The 17,241-nt window shown below is 46.9% G+C and overlaps 1 protein-coding gene across 7 annotated transcripts in view; it reads right to left on the bottom strand.

The window, feature by feature from the left end:
- Positions 1-17,241, bottom strand: part of Rps6kc1 (ribosomal protein S6 kinase C1) — a 141,525-nt gene that overhangs the window by 89,057 nt on the left and 35,227 nt on the right. For 5 of the 7 annotated variants that reach the window (XM_087906031.1, XM_087906034.1, XM_087906032.1 and 2 more), the window contains one exon: positions 11,110-11,469. In XM_087906031.1, coding sequence (XP_087762157.1) covers positions 11,110-11,469 — 360 coding nt within the window. Of the gene's footprint in view, positions 1-11,109; positions 11,470-17,241 lie in introns of those variants that run through there. The other 2 variants (XM_087906033.1, XM_085687536.2) reach the window with 2 other exon arrangements.

Raw genomic sequence — 17,241 nt, 5'->3', positions numbered from 1 at the left:
CCATCCATGAGAGTAGCTCCCTGCTCCCTCAGTGGTGACTTCCCCATAAGTATGCATTGCTCAGAGTGTTGAGTACCCCGGGGTACAGTCTGCCATCACTGCAGCGACCATCTGTCCAGACAAGGCACACAGGACCTGTCTCTCCAGCTAGCAAGCCCTAACTAGAGATCAGTATTGGTTTTCCTAGTGGTTTAACTGCGCCTCTTCAGCTCAGAATTCTGAGCCCTGTGCCAGCCTCTTCCTGAGCTGCAGCCTAGGGAAGCACAGGTCCAGAATCAAAGGTCTCACAAACCTAGCCTCTTTCGGTTCCTGCTTCTCAGAAACCATGGGCTTCCACTGACATGCGATATTTTGCTTCAGGAAGGAATATATATATATATATATATATGTGTGTGTGTGTGTGTGTGTGTGTGTGTGTGTGTGTGTGCGTGTGTGTATGTATATGTATGTATATGTATATATGTATATATGTGTGTATATATATGTATATATATGTATATATATATATATATATATATATATATATATATATATATACTGTTACCCATGTTGGCCAGCAGTAGAAATTGGGAAGAGGGATGCACACACACCCCACCCACAAACATACTACAGGTATATGCACACACACATGTATACACTATACTTAATGTGACTACTGAAAAAAACTCCAAGATTGCATGTGACTTAGGTTGCATTACTATTGTCTAATGCTATTGTAGCTCGATACTCAAGTCTCGTAATCCTGAGATTAGCGAGGAGTCCAAGAAACCTGTAGATGAAGTCCCATTACCTTAGAGTGAAGCGGGAGCTGGCAGAGCAGTAGGTCAGCCGAGGAACTAGAAATCTACGCTGTCACTGAGGTAACAGAGATGGCTCCTGAGGCAGAAGCTGGGTGAAAGAGTCACTGCTAGCAGGACATGAGGTAACAAACTGACCTGGAGACCGAGGGCCCAGTTCAAATCAGGAGCACTGAATTCTTGAGCCTGTCCTCCAGTCCAGAATGAGATTTCCCCCACACGTCTGCTGCAGAGACTGCCAGGACCGGGAACTGGCTGCCTTCACTGCTGGACTACACTACACTCTGGTCCCTTCATGATGAGATCACGCCATTCAGAAGGACATCACCACAGCCTGGCCTGGCCTGCCTGCAGCTCCCCGTCATGTCTTCCACTCACGCTTCCTGACAGCTTGGTAAGAAGAACCTTTACCATGTGCAGGTCAGGCCACTGCTCTGCCTCAAGTAGGGATTCAAGAAAACCCAAGTTAGGGCTCTTTATCTCTATTCTCCACTTCTCTCTCCTTGGTCTTGTCCTTCGCTGTCCCCCACAGAGTGTTTCCTCTTCCGGGGGAAGGGCTGTCGCTGCTCTGAATTCATTCAAGACAACTTTTACACCAACATTTTACTGACCTTGTGATCTTCCCCACCTAAGGGACAATAAAAATAATGGTTTGTCACTGAATAGTCTTATCACACCACATTCGGTTGCAGCTCAGTGGCAGACACCCTGCCTACCTAATGTGTAACGCTAGGGATTCAGTCTTAGAGAACACGAAGATTTACTTCATTTTAACAAACATGTGAAGCAACAAATTGCTTGACAAAAACAGCAAGGTCGACAGAGGGAGCAGCGCGTCCTCTACAGCTGCCTGGCTTCGACAGCTGTCAAGTAGAGTCCGCTATTAACCCTTCCCTCTGCGGCTCTTCTCAGGTCCATCACGCATGGCAACTCTGCACACATGTAAGTCACAGGATACAAGTAGAGTCCGCTATTAACCCTTCCCTCTGCGGCTCTTCTCAGGTCCATCACGCATGGCAACTCTGCACACATGTAAGTCACAGGATACAAGTAGAGTCCGCTATTAACCCTTCCCTCTGCGGCTCTTCTCAGGTCCATCACGCATGGCAACTCTGCACACATGTAAGTCACAGGATAAAGGCCATCATATTGAAATTTTACTTTGGAATTCATCGCGTATATACATACAAAAAATAAAAACATGCACAAACAAATCACGGGTAAGTAGTAGCAACAAATATACAACATGTATCCCAACTGATAACGTTGAACACTCAGACTTGGAGAACAACTCCTCTCCCCACAAAATCTCTCAAAACATAAAACATAGGTCCATATACAACCCAGATGTTCAGAATATCTGCAAATAGGGAAATAAACCAAGGTCAACAGAGCTTCGGGGATCCCTGCCACAGTCCTATGGGGTGGAGACACACAGGAGAAAAACATACGTGATTCCTTGAAGAAAAGTAAATAAGTAAAGGGCACTAGGACATCAGAAAAACCCAGAAAGGTTGTCAACTAATGCCAACATGGCTACACATGAAGCGGGACTTGGGAGCTAGAGTTGCCTACAGAGAAGGGTTTCACGGTGAGCAGAACCTCAAATGGGGTTCTCCCAGGCAATGGTGGTGTACATCTTTAATCCCAGCACTTGGGAGGCAGAGGCAGGCGGATCTCTGTGAGTTCAAGATCAGCCTGGTCTACAGAGCAAGTTCCAGGACAGCCAGGGCTACACAGAGAAACCCTATCTCAAAAACAAAACAAAAACCTTGTCCCTAGGAAGCAGCAACCGTGCTGAAAAGGGGTATGTTAGTCTATGTCCTGTGGCCGTGGTGAACGCTGTGACCAAGAGCACCTCAGAGAGGAAAGAGTTTATTCACCTTACACTTCAGTATCAGGGGCCATTATCAGGTAAAGCCAGGGCAGGAACTGGAAGCAGGAACCAAAGCAGAGACCCTGAGGAGCACTGTTTGCTGACTTGCTCTCCGCAGATCACTTCCCTACATTACCCAGGACCACTGGCCCAGAGGTGGCAGCCCCTCTCCTACAAATCATCAAACAGGAAAATGTCAACCTGATGGAGGCAGTTCCTCAGCTGAGGCTCTCTCTTCCAACGACTCCAGCTTCTATCGAGCTGACAGAAACTAACCAGTGTGCCACGAGCTCCGGAAGAGGAGACGGGAAAGAAGGATACCATCAAGGATTCTGCAGAAGCTAACTAGTCACAGAGAAACAAGATGCTGGCCCCGAGGGCAAAGCCAGGGGAAGTAGACCTCTGCCACAAGCCCCATCCCTGCAAGGAACGGGAAGGAAAGAGCAGACACTGCACTTGGGTGAAGAGAGCTGAACAGCAAGTGTCACGGGAGCGGCCGGGAGGGAGCCTGGGACACTCGAGGGTGCTGTCAAGTGCTGCACAGTACAGTTATCAGTTCCAAGGGACTTTTCTGTGTGTGGAAATACAGAGTCATCGCCTTACATACTTTTCTGAAACATACAATCACACTTCAATTTTTTCAAAAGAGTTACCTATCCTCCAGGTAATTACAGTCTAAGAACTCATAAGAGAAAACATATAAACAACTAATAGTGGTGAGGTCAGAGAGTAAAGGTGCTTACTCCCAATCCTGACACCCTGAGCTTGATCCCCAAAACCACATGGTAGGAGAGAACCAACTCTCACACAGGTAATGAAAAATATAAGAAACAATCTTTTAACACAGGCAGCTCAAGAAATAATAATACATAACAACAACTACTAGGAGGGTACACAGAGGGTGCATGTCCCCCTGGAGGGTGAGAGAGGGTGCGTGTCCCCTTGGAGGGTGAGAGAGGGTGCGTGTCCCCCTGGAGGGTGAGAGAGGGTGCGTGTCCCCTGGAGGGCGAGAGAGGGTGCGTGTCCCCTGGAGGGTGAGAGAGGGTGCGTGTCCCCCTGGAGGGTGAGAGAGGGTGCGTGTCCCCCTGGAGGGTGAGAGAGGGTGCGTGTCCCCTGGAGGGTGAGAGAGGGTGCACGTCCCCTTGGAGGGCGAGAGAGGGTGCGTGTCCCCCGGAGGGCGAGAGAGGGTGCATGTCAATTGGTTTTGCTGTTCCTGCTGCTAGCCTACTCTCCCCACATTCGATAGGTCTATTACCCAGCAGGAGGAGTCCAACAACCAAGGACAATTCTAACCAGCGCACCAGGGTAACTGTCCCTTACCAAGTTAGGAAAACAAATGAGGGCCCATGACCATACCAGGCCAGTAAATCTGGGCATTTATTAAAACTATGAAGGAAGATACCCTCTTTCCCCATGGTCACCAGGATCCACCCTGAGCAAGAAACATGGCAAAGGCAGTGCATGGACAGAGCAGGCAATGCAAAGGACATCAACCAGCTATCTTTCCTCAGACACGGAGGGTGAGGTTCACACAGCCAGGCACTCCTCTGGGCTAACATTCCTTTCTATAGGAAAGCTTTGGGTCGCGAAGGGTGGTGTCACCCATAACTGAAAAGTCCTGTCCAACACAAGGTCTGAGAGCAGTAGCTGAGGCACAGAGGGTCAGCTGAGAGGCAAGGCTTCACGTGGGAGCATGAAGAGCAGGATCAGGTATTCTATAAATGTACACAAAGTCCTCCGAGCTCACTCCTCCAACTGTCTTTGCTGGCTCACCGCTACCCATGTCTGAGCAGAGGGAAAACAGCATGCTGGTGGCGCGAAGGCAGAGGAGAGTGAGTGGCATCCACCTGCTTCAGATCTTAGCGATTTCAGTCTTAATTCAGCGCTTTAAAATTCTTCTAGGCAGTTGCAAACAGCTAAGATCTGAAAAACTCAATTAAGGCAATTTACTGAATTATAGGGAAGAGTACAATCTTTATTTTAGAGTTTAAAAGAAACTACAGAAATTTTCACATTATAAAATACCTAAATTTGTTTAATAATACTATTTCCTGAAAATATCTCTTTCCCAATCGTATTAAAAGATGAACAAAAGAAAAACAAAAACAAAAGGCACATAAAGCCTCTGGTAGCAATAAAATGTTGTCCTTAAAAAAAAAAAAAAAAAAAAAACACAGCATGACTGACATCACAGCAGCAATCTCTGTGGCAAAGAGGACTTAGGCTTAGCACAGCCAGCAGAAGGGAACGAGGGTGAGAGCATGTCAGCGGAGCAACTGCGTGGGGAACATCAGTTCCAAGGCATGATGGGGAAAGTGAGACCAGGAGGGGCTCAGCAGCGTCTGCACAGATGAACCTCTCCCTCTCCCGTGGGAAGGTGAGATGCTCCCCAAGGCCAGAGGGCCAAGGTCAACCGCCTTCTGAAAACTCCCTGTTGAGGGTGTTATCTTAAAGTGTGTGGCTTTTGTTTGACTCTGTGAAGCTGTGATTCTCTGCCTGTGTTAAACACCTAATGTCTAATAAAGAGCTGAATGGCCAATAGCAAAGCAGGAGCAAGGACAGGTGAGGCTGGTAGGCAGACAGAGTAACCGGAAGGAGAAAGAAGGAAGGGGAGGATAACAAGAAGAGGACATCAGGAGCAGCCACCCAGCTACACAGCAAGGGGCAGACTAAAAGTGAAAATAAGATTGAAGAAGAGAAAGATAAAAGTCCTGAGGCAAAAAGGAGCTGGGATAATTTAAGAAAAGTTGGCAAGAAACAAGCCAAGCTAAGGCCAGGCGTTTATAAAAAAGAATATGCCTTTGTTTTATTTGGGAGCTCCATGGTGGCCCCCCAAAAGAGCAAAAAGCAAAAGAGTGAAAGAGTCAACATTGCCAGCTCACAAGGTCGAGCCAGAGCGTGAGACACCCGAGTAACAGGGAGAGCTGCTTTGTCACAAATAGAGCACCATTGTCACACGTGTGCGTGTACAACAGTCCATAGTCACACTGTGCGTGTGCACACCTGTAACCACAGCACTCACAAGGCAGACAGCCTGGTTAGCACAGGGATTTCTGGACGAACAAAGATCCTGTACCAAAAACACAGCAACAGGGGCTGAAGAGATCGTAAGTGGATAAAATGTATGCCATGCAAGTGTAAGAATCAGAGCTCAGACGCCCATAACCCACGTACAGTCAAAGGCAACGGTGGACATGTGCAATCCCAGAACACCACAGGAAAACAGGGTGGAAGCAAGAGCATCCCTGGTCACCAGGTGGCCAACCACCCTAGCTTCTGCAGCAGTGAACGAGAGACCCCTTCCCAAACAAGACACACGCATGGGCAAAAATGCACCAGCTTCTTTCATGGCCGTCCTTGTGCTCAGCAATGTTTGTTCTGAAGTGAATGGCAGGAAAAGTGAGCTGGAAAACACGTCCGTTATATGATGTTAATAGCACTAACGGGAAAGACAAGTAACTCGGGTTGAAGTGGCATTCTCCATTTCTAAGATCCACACTGTCCTGTCTGTCTGTCCACTTTAAAGCAAACATGGTAATCCACAGGGTTTCCAAATGTGTGAGAAACTCTCATCAAAGGGAAGAATCAATGACCGCAGCTGCTTCATACAGCACCTAAGAATGGCTGACAGTGTAGCCCCATCAGCAAGGTCCAGGCATGTCTTAAAACCAGACACTTGACACATGGTTTCATTTAGAACCTGCCTGGTGACTCAACAGTGGCCCAAAAGTACATATGAGTTCATGGTTTCTTCTAGGAAGAAGAGGCAGTGCCCAGGGAGAGATGAATGATACAGCATGGGGCACAGTCATAGTCTAACTGGGGTGGTGTGCACTGTGGGAAAGGCTGGGCATTGCTATTAAATCTTTTGCCAGAATGAAAACCGTAGAAAGTGAATTGAGTCATAACATTAGAACCAGTCACACAGGTGGTGACAGACATCAACAGAATTTCCAAAGACAAAATCCATATCAACAATAGTTCTGGAGATCTTTTCATGATAAATCTTCATAATGTGTACTGGAGATATCAAAGGAAAGGGAATATGGAGAAGGAAAGAGGGTAAAACTGTGGCATTGCCATCAAGTCCCTGAAAAACTAGTGTACATGGACAGAAAACTCATCAAACTTATCACGAGATGTATACCATGTCACTCACCACGCACCAGACACAGATGTGACTCATCACAAGATGTACACCATGTCACCACGCACCACATACACATGTGACTCATCACAAGATGTATATCATGTCACCATGTACCACACACACATAACTCATCATGAGATGTGCACTATGTCACTACGCACCACAGACACATGCAGCAGAAAGAGCCATCACAATCATGATGTAATTCACTCTCCCCATGCATGGCACACACATGTAAACAATGCTTGTGGATGATTACCTGGAAGCTTGAAGGAACGAGGAACAGGAGGTGGAAAAGGAAGGGATGTGCAGTCAAGTTCAGCATGCACCGAGCTTGTGCCTCCACATCATGATGCTCATAGACCGGGAGGCAAGGGGCTGAGGGATGCCATTGTCACACGGTACTATGCAGCATCACAGCCAGGAAACAAGGTTTGCATGTGGAAAAGCCCAGACTGAACCCTGGCTCAACATCACTGCCCCTGACCAACGGCAGCACAACTCCACTAGGTCTCGGCCTCCTCACCTCAAAGGGAGGGCTTGAGGTCACCTCAGGAGGAGTAAACGTGCCACTCTGGCAACCACGACACACCAGTCGAAGGCAGCAAGACCAGCTCTGTGGCTCCCAGGGGACCATGGGAAAGTACTGGAATAATGCTTGACATCTGGCGGATTCCTGCTTTAAATAGTTATTGTTGCTAAGTAAGAGCCAAGATTTGGGGTCATCGTGTTAACTATCTGCATCCGCTAAATTTCAGTGTCCCTAGACAACGCCCAGTATGACTAGCTAGAATTTGGCTTTGGCTTTCCTGAAAATTAAAAATAGCATAAGAAAAACACTGGTGCCGTGAGAGGTTTTTAACATAGGACAGGCTGCCTTTGCCTCTTAAACAACCCATTAATGCCTTTTGCCAACGGTTTGCCATGCTGTATTATCCTAACTCTCCCAACAAGGTCACTCTGAGGACGCAGGGGACATGGAAGGATGGTTTGGAATGGACTACCCATTCTCCACACAGGTTCAAGCTAATTCCTGCAACCTTGACTTTCAGACTTTCTCTTTTAAATCCATAGCAACCTGAGTCTAGAAAACGGTACTTTCTCCCTTTTGCGAACCATCTCCAGGAGAGTCAGGGTCACAGAGGGCAAAGGCCCCTGTAACAGGAAGTGCTTACTGCTGACGGGCAGGTCTGCACCACAATGCTTGCATTAGTCCCTGCTGTGAAGATGCTAGTTTGTAAAAAAATAAATTAATACGTAAATAAATAAATAATTAAATAAAAAAGAATTTCCACAGCTCTACAACGACCTGACAGGCTTCCAGCCTGTGAGAACCATAGACAAAGCTTGCAGACTTCTCTATAGAAGACCCCCTGAATTACCAGAGGCCCAGAAACAACCACCAAAAGCATGTAGACCCAAACCAGTCATGAGAACAAACTGCCTAGAAAGAGCTAGGCAGTAGTTCTTTATTTGTAGATGCACTGACTCTGAGGACATCCAGTAACATTCTGTCACGCCAGAATAAACCTTCCCCAGGGTGGGGTCTTTTCTGAGCGTGAATGTCAAACCAAGTACAAGCTCGAACCCCAAGACAAGGCCCTGTGGACAACGAGCACTGCTCCTCTGCAGAGTCCTGGGACTACGCTCGCTGCTCTGATGTCACACTTTACACATCGCCACATGCAAAACTGCATGGTCTGAAGCACATATTCCTTATAAATAATCAGAATTCCAGAGACAGAAGCAGAGTGAGAAAAGAAAACAAAAAACTAGAACTCAGTAGCTGAGGTTCCTGCAGTTTGTCTGAAGAAAGCCATCTGTGGGGAGCAAACTCTGCGGCGCTACAAGCGGTGGGTCAATTGCTCTCTTTCTGGATGGCGCATTAACAATGAAACCTTATCAGGAGCAGACGGGACACTGTGGTTTCGGACAGACGTACACAGAAAGACAGAAACGGCTTAGACAGCTAACTGGACTTTAGACAGACACTCAGTGTGCTTTGCAGCAAGTCTGATATACAACCCCACTCTAACTGGCTGAGCAAATAACCAACTGAATGTGTCTTTGTCACTTGCTCATCTGCATTTATACTTCTCATTGTGAAGCAACGATTTTTATTTTTCTGGTGCCATCAAGTGGCAACATTATGAAGTGTCCCTACTAAGGCCAAGTATCTTTTAGACAGAAAGATGTCACAATGATGTGGCTCCACAATGCTCCAACAAGCTGGTATATTACGTTTGGAAAAATGTAATATACATTTTTATAATATACTCTGTGAACCCCAATTCAAGATGGCAGTTAGGAAAAAGAACAGAAATGAAGGACCCTTTAGACAGAATACTCCGCACATAAACCCCAACAAGACTATGTAAGGCCTTAAAAAGAAAATTGTGTCCAAAATCATCCTCCAGTCAAAAAATAAAAAGGAATTACTTCAGAGTTGGTTTCTCAATCTGAAATGTCAAAACGTTCCACAGGTAGTCAGCTACCGAAGCCCATGTCACAGTCAAACAAATGCAGCCAGCAACATCAGCACGGTGGCAGCTACTAGCCAAAGGAAGCAGAGTCCACCCCTTACGTTTCCATGCACACAGATGTCTCTGGCAGCTTCGTGACCCCCACTGTACAGCCTGACCCTCCAGGTAAAGATGGCATCAGGACACAGGCATCTGTCTCTACGTTCCTGAGACTCTGCTAGCACAACAGCAGAAGAATGGACTCAGGCAAAGCCCTCCGGGGAGCAGAGATGGACTCAGGCAAAGCCTTGCCGGAGAGCAGTGATGGACTCAGGCAAAGCCCTGCCGGAGAGCAGCGGCTGAGGGAAGCAGTAAGAGCGACCCCATCTTAGAAACTGGCAGGTGAATGGGAGAGCAACGCGTAGCTCATGACCCCCTGTGAAAGAGGAGAATCAGTCAAAATGCTAGGCAAACAGAAGTTAGCAAACCCACACATACTTCCAGGGCCCAGTAAAAAGATGAGGTTGGAGGGATTGGCGCAGCCGCGAACAGCACATATTGCTCTTCCAGAGGAGTCAAGTTATCAGGCAGCTCACAGACAACTGTAACTTCAGCTCCAGAGGATCTCTTGTTTCTGTAGCCAAAATACACTCACATGCACATGCCTGCCCTCCCACACAACTACAAACAAAACTAAAAAGCGATCTTCATCACTGTGCAGAGTCATAAGGGACAAATGAAAAGAAAAAAATAAAACTTAAAAAAACAAACAAACAAACAAACAAAACAATCTCCAGACATTAGGGTACTGAGGAATGAGGTAACCAGCAGGATAGAAATGAGGGTTAAAGCAGAGAATCGGGCTGGAGAGATGGCTTGGTGGTTAAGAGCACAGACAGCTCTTCCAGATGATCCTGATTCAGTTCCCAGCACCCACACGGCAGCTCACAGCTGTCTGTAACTCCATTCCAGGGGACCTGATGCTCTCTTCCCAGGGCATCAAGCTCCCATGTGGTACATACACAGACAGGCAGACAGGCAAACACTCATACACATAAAATAAAATCTAAAAAAGTGTTTTTAAGAAGAAATTCAGTCAAAATGTTTGATAAGAAGCAGTGTGAAAACACATACATACACACACTCCAGAAGAGGACAGGAGAAGGTTCTAGATAACAGGACCCCAGGTGCACAGAGAGAAAATGCTGAGGTGTCAGAAGGTAAGAAGCAGTAGCAAGAGGTCAAAGCAGCAGGAATGGCTTTCTAGACACTGAGAAAGTTGCATCAGCCTTTGATGACGCAACCTGTCCAAAAAGTCACTTCACTAACTATGGGGCACTTCATTCTATGTCTGGGATGGGAAAAAACTTACAAAAATAAAGCGTGGTGCTTTAAACAAAAACAAGTAAGCTCTACTTAAAGACTCTAAACTATGCTCAGCTCCACACACTCCTGTCACTGCACTAACTAAAGGTGACAGTCACCTCAGCTAACAAAGGGCGAAGTGGGGGGCAAACCAAGAGCCTCCACTGTCACGGTGCGCTGAGAGTGAACTCACGGACAGTCCCCAGGAGGGCTCTGTGAACACTGCGGCCCAGGCAGCAGGAAGACTGCCGCCCACACAGCATTCGTGGGTGCCACTCTTTGCGATCATCCATTTTCGTAGACTGCTCAGTGTCAAGCACCTGCAATGACATCACTGATGGGAGTTTCTCGTTTCCAGCCCTGAATGCGGGAGACACAGGGTGCTCGGGCACAGTACAGATGTTTCTCACTTCCTCAGCATATAAGCTGTCCCAGAACCTGACTGTGGGCAAACCATACCTTGCACACCTTCCAGGAGCAGGTCAACACCCTTCCTGTAAAAGTCAGAAGCAGCTTCATAGTCGTCTTCCTCCTCCTTCTTCACAGCCAGCTTGATAAGCTCCCCTGCCTTCTCCAGGTAATCTCTTCGGCCAAGCCTCGGCTTTAAGCTGCTGGGGAAGAGGCTGCGGCTTTCCCGGTCTTCCGCTTTGCTCGGTTCACTGTCAGAAGCAACAGTCCCTGCTGCCGAAGAATCCGTAGACAGACTCAGACCAAAAGCTTTACTGGGAGAGCCCTGACGGGAAGCCATTCCATCATCTACCTCTGCAAGAGAGTCCACATCAACAGTCAGGGACAGGAGGTCACTGTCACTGGAGAAGCCTGGAATGAGGAACACAGGAGTCAACATGAGACTAGTAGTAGCCACAGGGGCACAGATTACACAGACTACCCATCTTCCCATAACCAGCTCAGCTGGGGCAGTGTGGCCTACTGGTGGCTGGCAGGTTCTAGCAGACTGTCTCAGCTTGGGTCATCTGATGCTACACCATAACTCAGAACCATCTATGTTCCAAAGGGTTCAACCACTTCTTCTGGCCTCTGAAGGCACCACGCACACACATGGTACACATTAATACAGGCAGGCAAACACTCATACACATGAGATAAAGCAAATCTCTTAAAATAAAACACTAAAATAATTACACATTTGTCAAAACAAAAAGTACATATTGGGAGAAGTGGCAATCTTTCATATTTTTAAAGTCTCAGTGTCTGAGAAGAGAATATGAGGGCTTTCTGACCCTCGGCTCCTGTCGGGCATCACGCGGTTGTGGCTGGAGGACAGGGATAAAGAGAAAGTGTCTACTGTTTTCCCTTTTGTTATTACTTGGGGGGGGGGCTGTGTGGAGGACGGAGGACACGTCTGTGGAGTCAGGTCTTTCCTTCCACCACGTTGGACCCAGGGACCGGACTCAGGGCACCAGGCTTGGCAGCAAACACTCTGACTGCTGAGCCGTGGCGTTGTACCTGTTTTCCTGTATAACACTAAACTCTACAGTGCCGCTGCCTTCAGGATGACTGCAATGTGCAGTACATAAAATCTGAACAGTGACATTTGTAGGGTTCACTACATTTAAATCCATTGATCTGTCTTGAATAATCTGTTATCTATGCTGTTTATAGCCTAACAAATCAATTATTTTAAAAATGTCAGTTCCCTGGGTATCACAGACTTTCAGCCTCTCCTTTCATTACTGGGGTATAAAAGTCACTCTGGGAGACGGTCAGATTCACAGTGGCAGACACAGTGACACAGACGTCCTAACTCAAGGAGGAAAACTCTGTTTCGTTGGCAACAAATACTATGGGCTGTTTTCCCTGAAAAATCAGCTCAGCTCATTTCAAGAAAAAAACTGCACCATAGGCACAAGCGCAATGGCATCTGCTTATCCGCTACTGGCTTAGGCAAAATGGCTCCCAAGCTCAGCTCCACCACTCACATCTGCCTTCCCTCTCACAGGCCTGGTGACTTAGCAGAGCACTATTTGTGCTTCCCAGGGTGCTAGCGTGGGATGTGACAGTGGACATACCTCTCACCGATGTCTCCAGAGCACCCTGAGGAGGCGGTGCTACCTAACCATGAGTATGTGTGACAATGAGTCTGAGTCCTCTGTCATCATCTCCAACAGTTTGATTCTCATTGTTTTTGTGTGTGACATTCAGTGCAAAGGTCAGTGCAATAAAAATGTCTCAGGTGACTGCATTATTAACAAGGTTTTGGCTTTACGGGTTCTTAGAGACCTCAGGAACACATACAGGGCTCCACCACCCATCAAGCTGCTGATTCTGAGACAAGGCTCATAAGCACATGGCCTGAAGCAGTTTCGGCACAGCCGGAGAGCTGCACTGCTGTCTGCTGGCTTTGGTTTGGCAGGGCTTGGTTTGGTTTGGCGTTTTGATGATTCTGGGGACCAAATCTTTATCACAGGCATCTGACTACTGAACTACATCTCCAGATCAGCACTACCATTGACCATGAAATGTCCAAATTCATAAAATGGCATTTTAAAAGGAAGCCGTCACCACTGGAGCAGAGCTGCAAGTGGATCAGACTGCAAACGCCTGTCTAGGAAGAGCCTCAAGTCCTGTAGCTCCACAGTCTGCTGCGGTTGTGACTCTATGCTGGCCACCTGGACAGAGAGCATGGACAGAAGACTTCAGTTGTGGACACTATAACTTCAATTGCGTGGAATGTCACATCAAAAACTAATATATTCTTTGTGATTTTTCAATCATTTAATAACATTAAAAAAAATTCTTAGTTCACAGGCCAAAGGAAAACAGCCAGGGGCCAGTTCGTCGCCTGTGGTGACCTCGATGGCTCACTTCCCACCAAACAAAGTAAAAGGAAGAAGAGGTGATGAGTGGCTAAGCTCCATGTTCAAATCAGCTTCACACATGACTCTGGCACCTCGTCAACATAGCATTGTTTTCATTTGTTCTTTTTTTTTTCTTTCAAATTCTTAGGGTCCCTATAAAGGACCACCTCGCTCCAAAAAGGAACAGATTCCGTTAGACCCACAGCTTCTAGTGGATATCACTGGACCATAACATCGGTCAGTTCTTGACATTGTAGCCACACAGACGGCACCTGGTAGACAGCATTTCATAGTCAAAGTCTTCCTACAGCACCCAAAAGTTATTCACCCACTATTCTTAAAATTTTATTAACTTTATGAGTAATTTTAAAACACTTCATGTGTATTAATGCAAACTTATTTCCTTAATGTTGTCATTGTCTAACTACTGTACTGAAACTATTAGAAATTCAACTGGAGGAAGAGTCTACGTATCCAGACAATGAAGGAGGGAAGGGCTGGGAGTTCCTGTGTGTTCTCCAGTGTCTCTCGACTTGAGCAGTGCCCCATCACCCATCACAGCCTCCTCACTGGAACCTCCATTTCCTCCGCCTCACGGCTGTTTCATGCCGCACCTGACTTCCCTTTCCCAACAGGACCAGAAGGAAAGCAGATGATTACGAATGCTCAGTTTCTTGGCTTTTGACCACAAAAATCTAAGAACATAGTTTCACTTCCTCCTGCTTTTTACAACTTTATTCTTCAGCAAATGCAACCCAAATTATGCATACATGTGCATACATATAGATGTACAGGGAGACAGACTGGGTAAATACACACATGTATATATGCACACAATGTGCAGCTGTATAGGATAGAAATATAAATACAAATGCATATGTGCACACATATAGATGAACAGACATGACATGTAAATACACATATGTACATGTGCACACATACAGATATAGATAACACAAGTGTACACATGTGCACACATACAGATGTGTAGACATTACATGTGAAAGTCAATACTTACTTTATTTACATCTGCTGACATAGTCTTGCTCAGCAACTCAATATGGCCCTACAACTCAGTCTATTTTATATAAAAATACATCTGAGCATCACATGAAGTGGAGACTACAGCCCAGAAAGAGTGAATACATATGCCACAGGGAGTGACAAGCACATTATAGGCTGAGTCTCGCTGAGGAGGAGGAGCAGTGGGTGGGGTAGGCAGCACGCGTACTTTACACAACACACAGACTATCTGCCAGAGTTAAACCAACCCAGAGCCAACCCGCCCTCACAGGGACCCTTAGGACATCACCAGAGGAGCACCCTTCCACGGGCCCCTACTCTTCTTTTGGAAGTGATACAAGGGAAAGTCAAAGGTTCCATGAAAGTCTCCTGCCTCCGGGTGTGGATCACAGAAATTCCAGTCTCGGTGCTATTAGAGGGCCCCAGGTGACTTGTTAAAAAAGCAGCTACAGACACGAGGGGTGTGCTTAGCATCCCAGTCCACCTGCCTGCCCTCACCTCTGGGCTTTGAACTGCTCAGAGTCAGGCAGTGTAGCGAAATCTGCCTAGGACACTATCTCTAAAAGACGGGCCTGGGGGAAAGGTTGAGCTGCCACACACAGGAGCTTTATACTGCGAGCCATCAGAGCCCTGCATTTGAAGACCATCTGCACAAAGAGAGCAGCCTCCTTTGACAACAGGTGGCCTCTCGTGGGTGACTATCCATAAAACACGTGGCCTCGTTACTATTAGCTCATCACCTCTACTCGACTCTGCGGTTCAAACATTGCCACAGTCAACCAAAGGGAGTCTCTACTTGTCCCAGCAGCAGTCACTCCTGCTACATGCATGAAAAAAGCACCCAGCCCAGGACCAAGATTACCAGGAGGAAGAGGACACAAGAACCTGACAGAACCGGATCTGATAAGAAGCAAGCCCTTCTTAGAGGAGAACCTCGTGAGGCCCCACCCCTAGCTGGGGAGCTGATGGCAGCTAATGGCCACAGGGAGAGCAGTCATTTTCTTCACTAACCAAGGAAAGAAACCCATACTCCAGTTAACAGTCAACACCCACACTCATCAGCAATCCTAACTAAACTCAGGGGGTCACTCAAACTAAATAGGGAAAAGCAGGAGGGAGATTAGTTAGGGAGAAAAAGGGGTCCAGAAAGAGTAGGGAAGTGTGAGAGGGTGTAGGGGTATATTATATGCATATATGAAATTGTTGATGAATACATTTTTTAAAAGAAAAGGAACTGGCCCTTCTAAATATGCCTATGAGAAAATCCCTAAATCCAGAGCCTTGCGCTAGTCACGATTCTGGTACTCAACAGCTAGCGACAGCTACAAACCAGGAAGTAGCCAGTCATTGACAGTCCCAAGGTTCATAGCAAACCTACGCTTTACCTTTGAGAAATGACAGAGTCCCAAAGACTCTGCTGTGGATATCTTGGGAACAGAATGGACCTCAAAAGCCGGTGCTGACCTCAAGTACAGCCCAGAGGAAACACGGCTAAGCTCTGTCTGGCCCAGCTCCCTTTTGGCTCAGGGGCCTGTTGTTCCACCACCCATCTTTTTGTGGATTCCGGGTTCCAACTCAGTCATCCTTCACATGCATGTGTGTAAGTGTACATCCATGTTACATCCATGCAGCTCCCTCCAAGGCCAGAATAGGGCATGAAATCCCCTAGAGCTGGAGTTACAAGAGGCTGTGAAGCCATCCAACACGGATTCTGGGAGCTAGACTCAGCGGCGCCATCTCCCCAGACATAGCCTGAGCTTCCTCCACCGTGTATGTCCTCATCCCTTCACAACAGGCACACAGTGACACTCTCTCACGTGTGTGCACCTCACACAGGCACACAGTGACACTCTCACATGTTGTGTGTACCTCACACAGGCACACAGTGACACTCTCACACGTGTGTATTCACCTCACACAGGCACACAGTGACACTCTCACACGTGTGTTACCTATATTGTTTATTCAGGGCTTTGGTTGGTTTGGTTTTTTGAGAAAGGAACTCTGCTAACAACCTTAAACTCACTGTGTAGGTCTGACCTCAATTCCTGATTCTCCTGCCTCCATCTCTGAGGTGCTGGGACCACAGTTGTGCACCACCAGCTCTCATTCGACTGTGCTTATCTGGAGAAAAATCCCCTATTTGTTTTAAGATCTCCCACTGAAGCAAATTTAATTATCTGGGAAAAGAGAGCGATAGTGAGTGAACAAGCACTTATGAACAAAAAGCATAACTCCTTCGAGCTGGCAGGGTCTCTCCTCTAGGACACAGGATGGAGGAGAGGAAGCCCAGCCCTAAGATTTGAGTTCTCATGGTGCCACCTTGTGGACATTTGTAGAATAAAAATCTACTTGAGTGCAAACTGCTTTTAGTTGGACTTTCTGTTTTGTCATGATAACTTTAGGTCAATCCTAAAACAGACTCATGTTATTAGTTAACTGGCCAACTTAAGGATATTCATATTTAAAGTGAATGCCTTGAAGCACAGACATTAAATTCACTAAATAAAAATAACACAAAGAAAAAGTTAAAAACAAAGGGTATTTTAATGCTCTGTGAATTTTCATATATGTGTATCATGCATGTTCCTGTGTGTGAGCATGGACACAGAGGACACAGCATACAGGCTAGCTGGCTCAGCACACCACAGGCTGGCTGTCCCACACGCTTCCGGGGAATCTCCTGGTTCCACCTCCCACCTCTCTGTAGGGTGGTGGGACTGCACACGCCTCCAGTAGCACCTGACTC

This window comes from Myodes glareolus, chromosome 5, assembly GCF_982192425.1.
Source record: "Myodes glareolus chromosome 5, mMyoGla1.1, whole genome shotgun sequence".
In the NCBI taxonomy this organism is placed as follows: Eukaryota; Metazoa; Chordata; class Mammalia; order Rodentia; family Cricetidae; genus Myodes; species Myodes glareolus.
The sequence above is the reverse complement of the archived record's forward strand: the minus strand, read 5'-3'. Positions and strand labels throughout refer to the sequence as shown.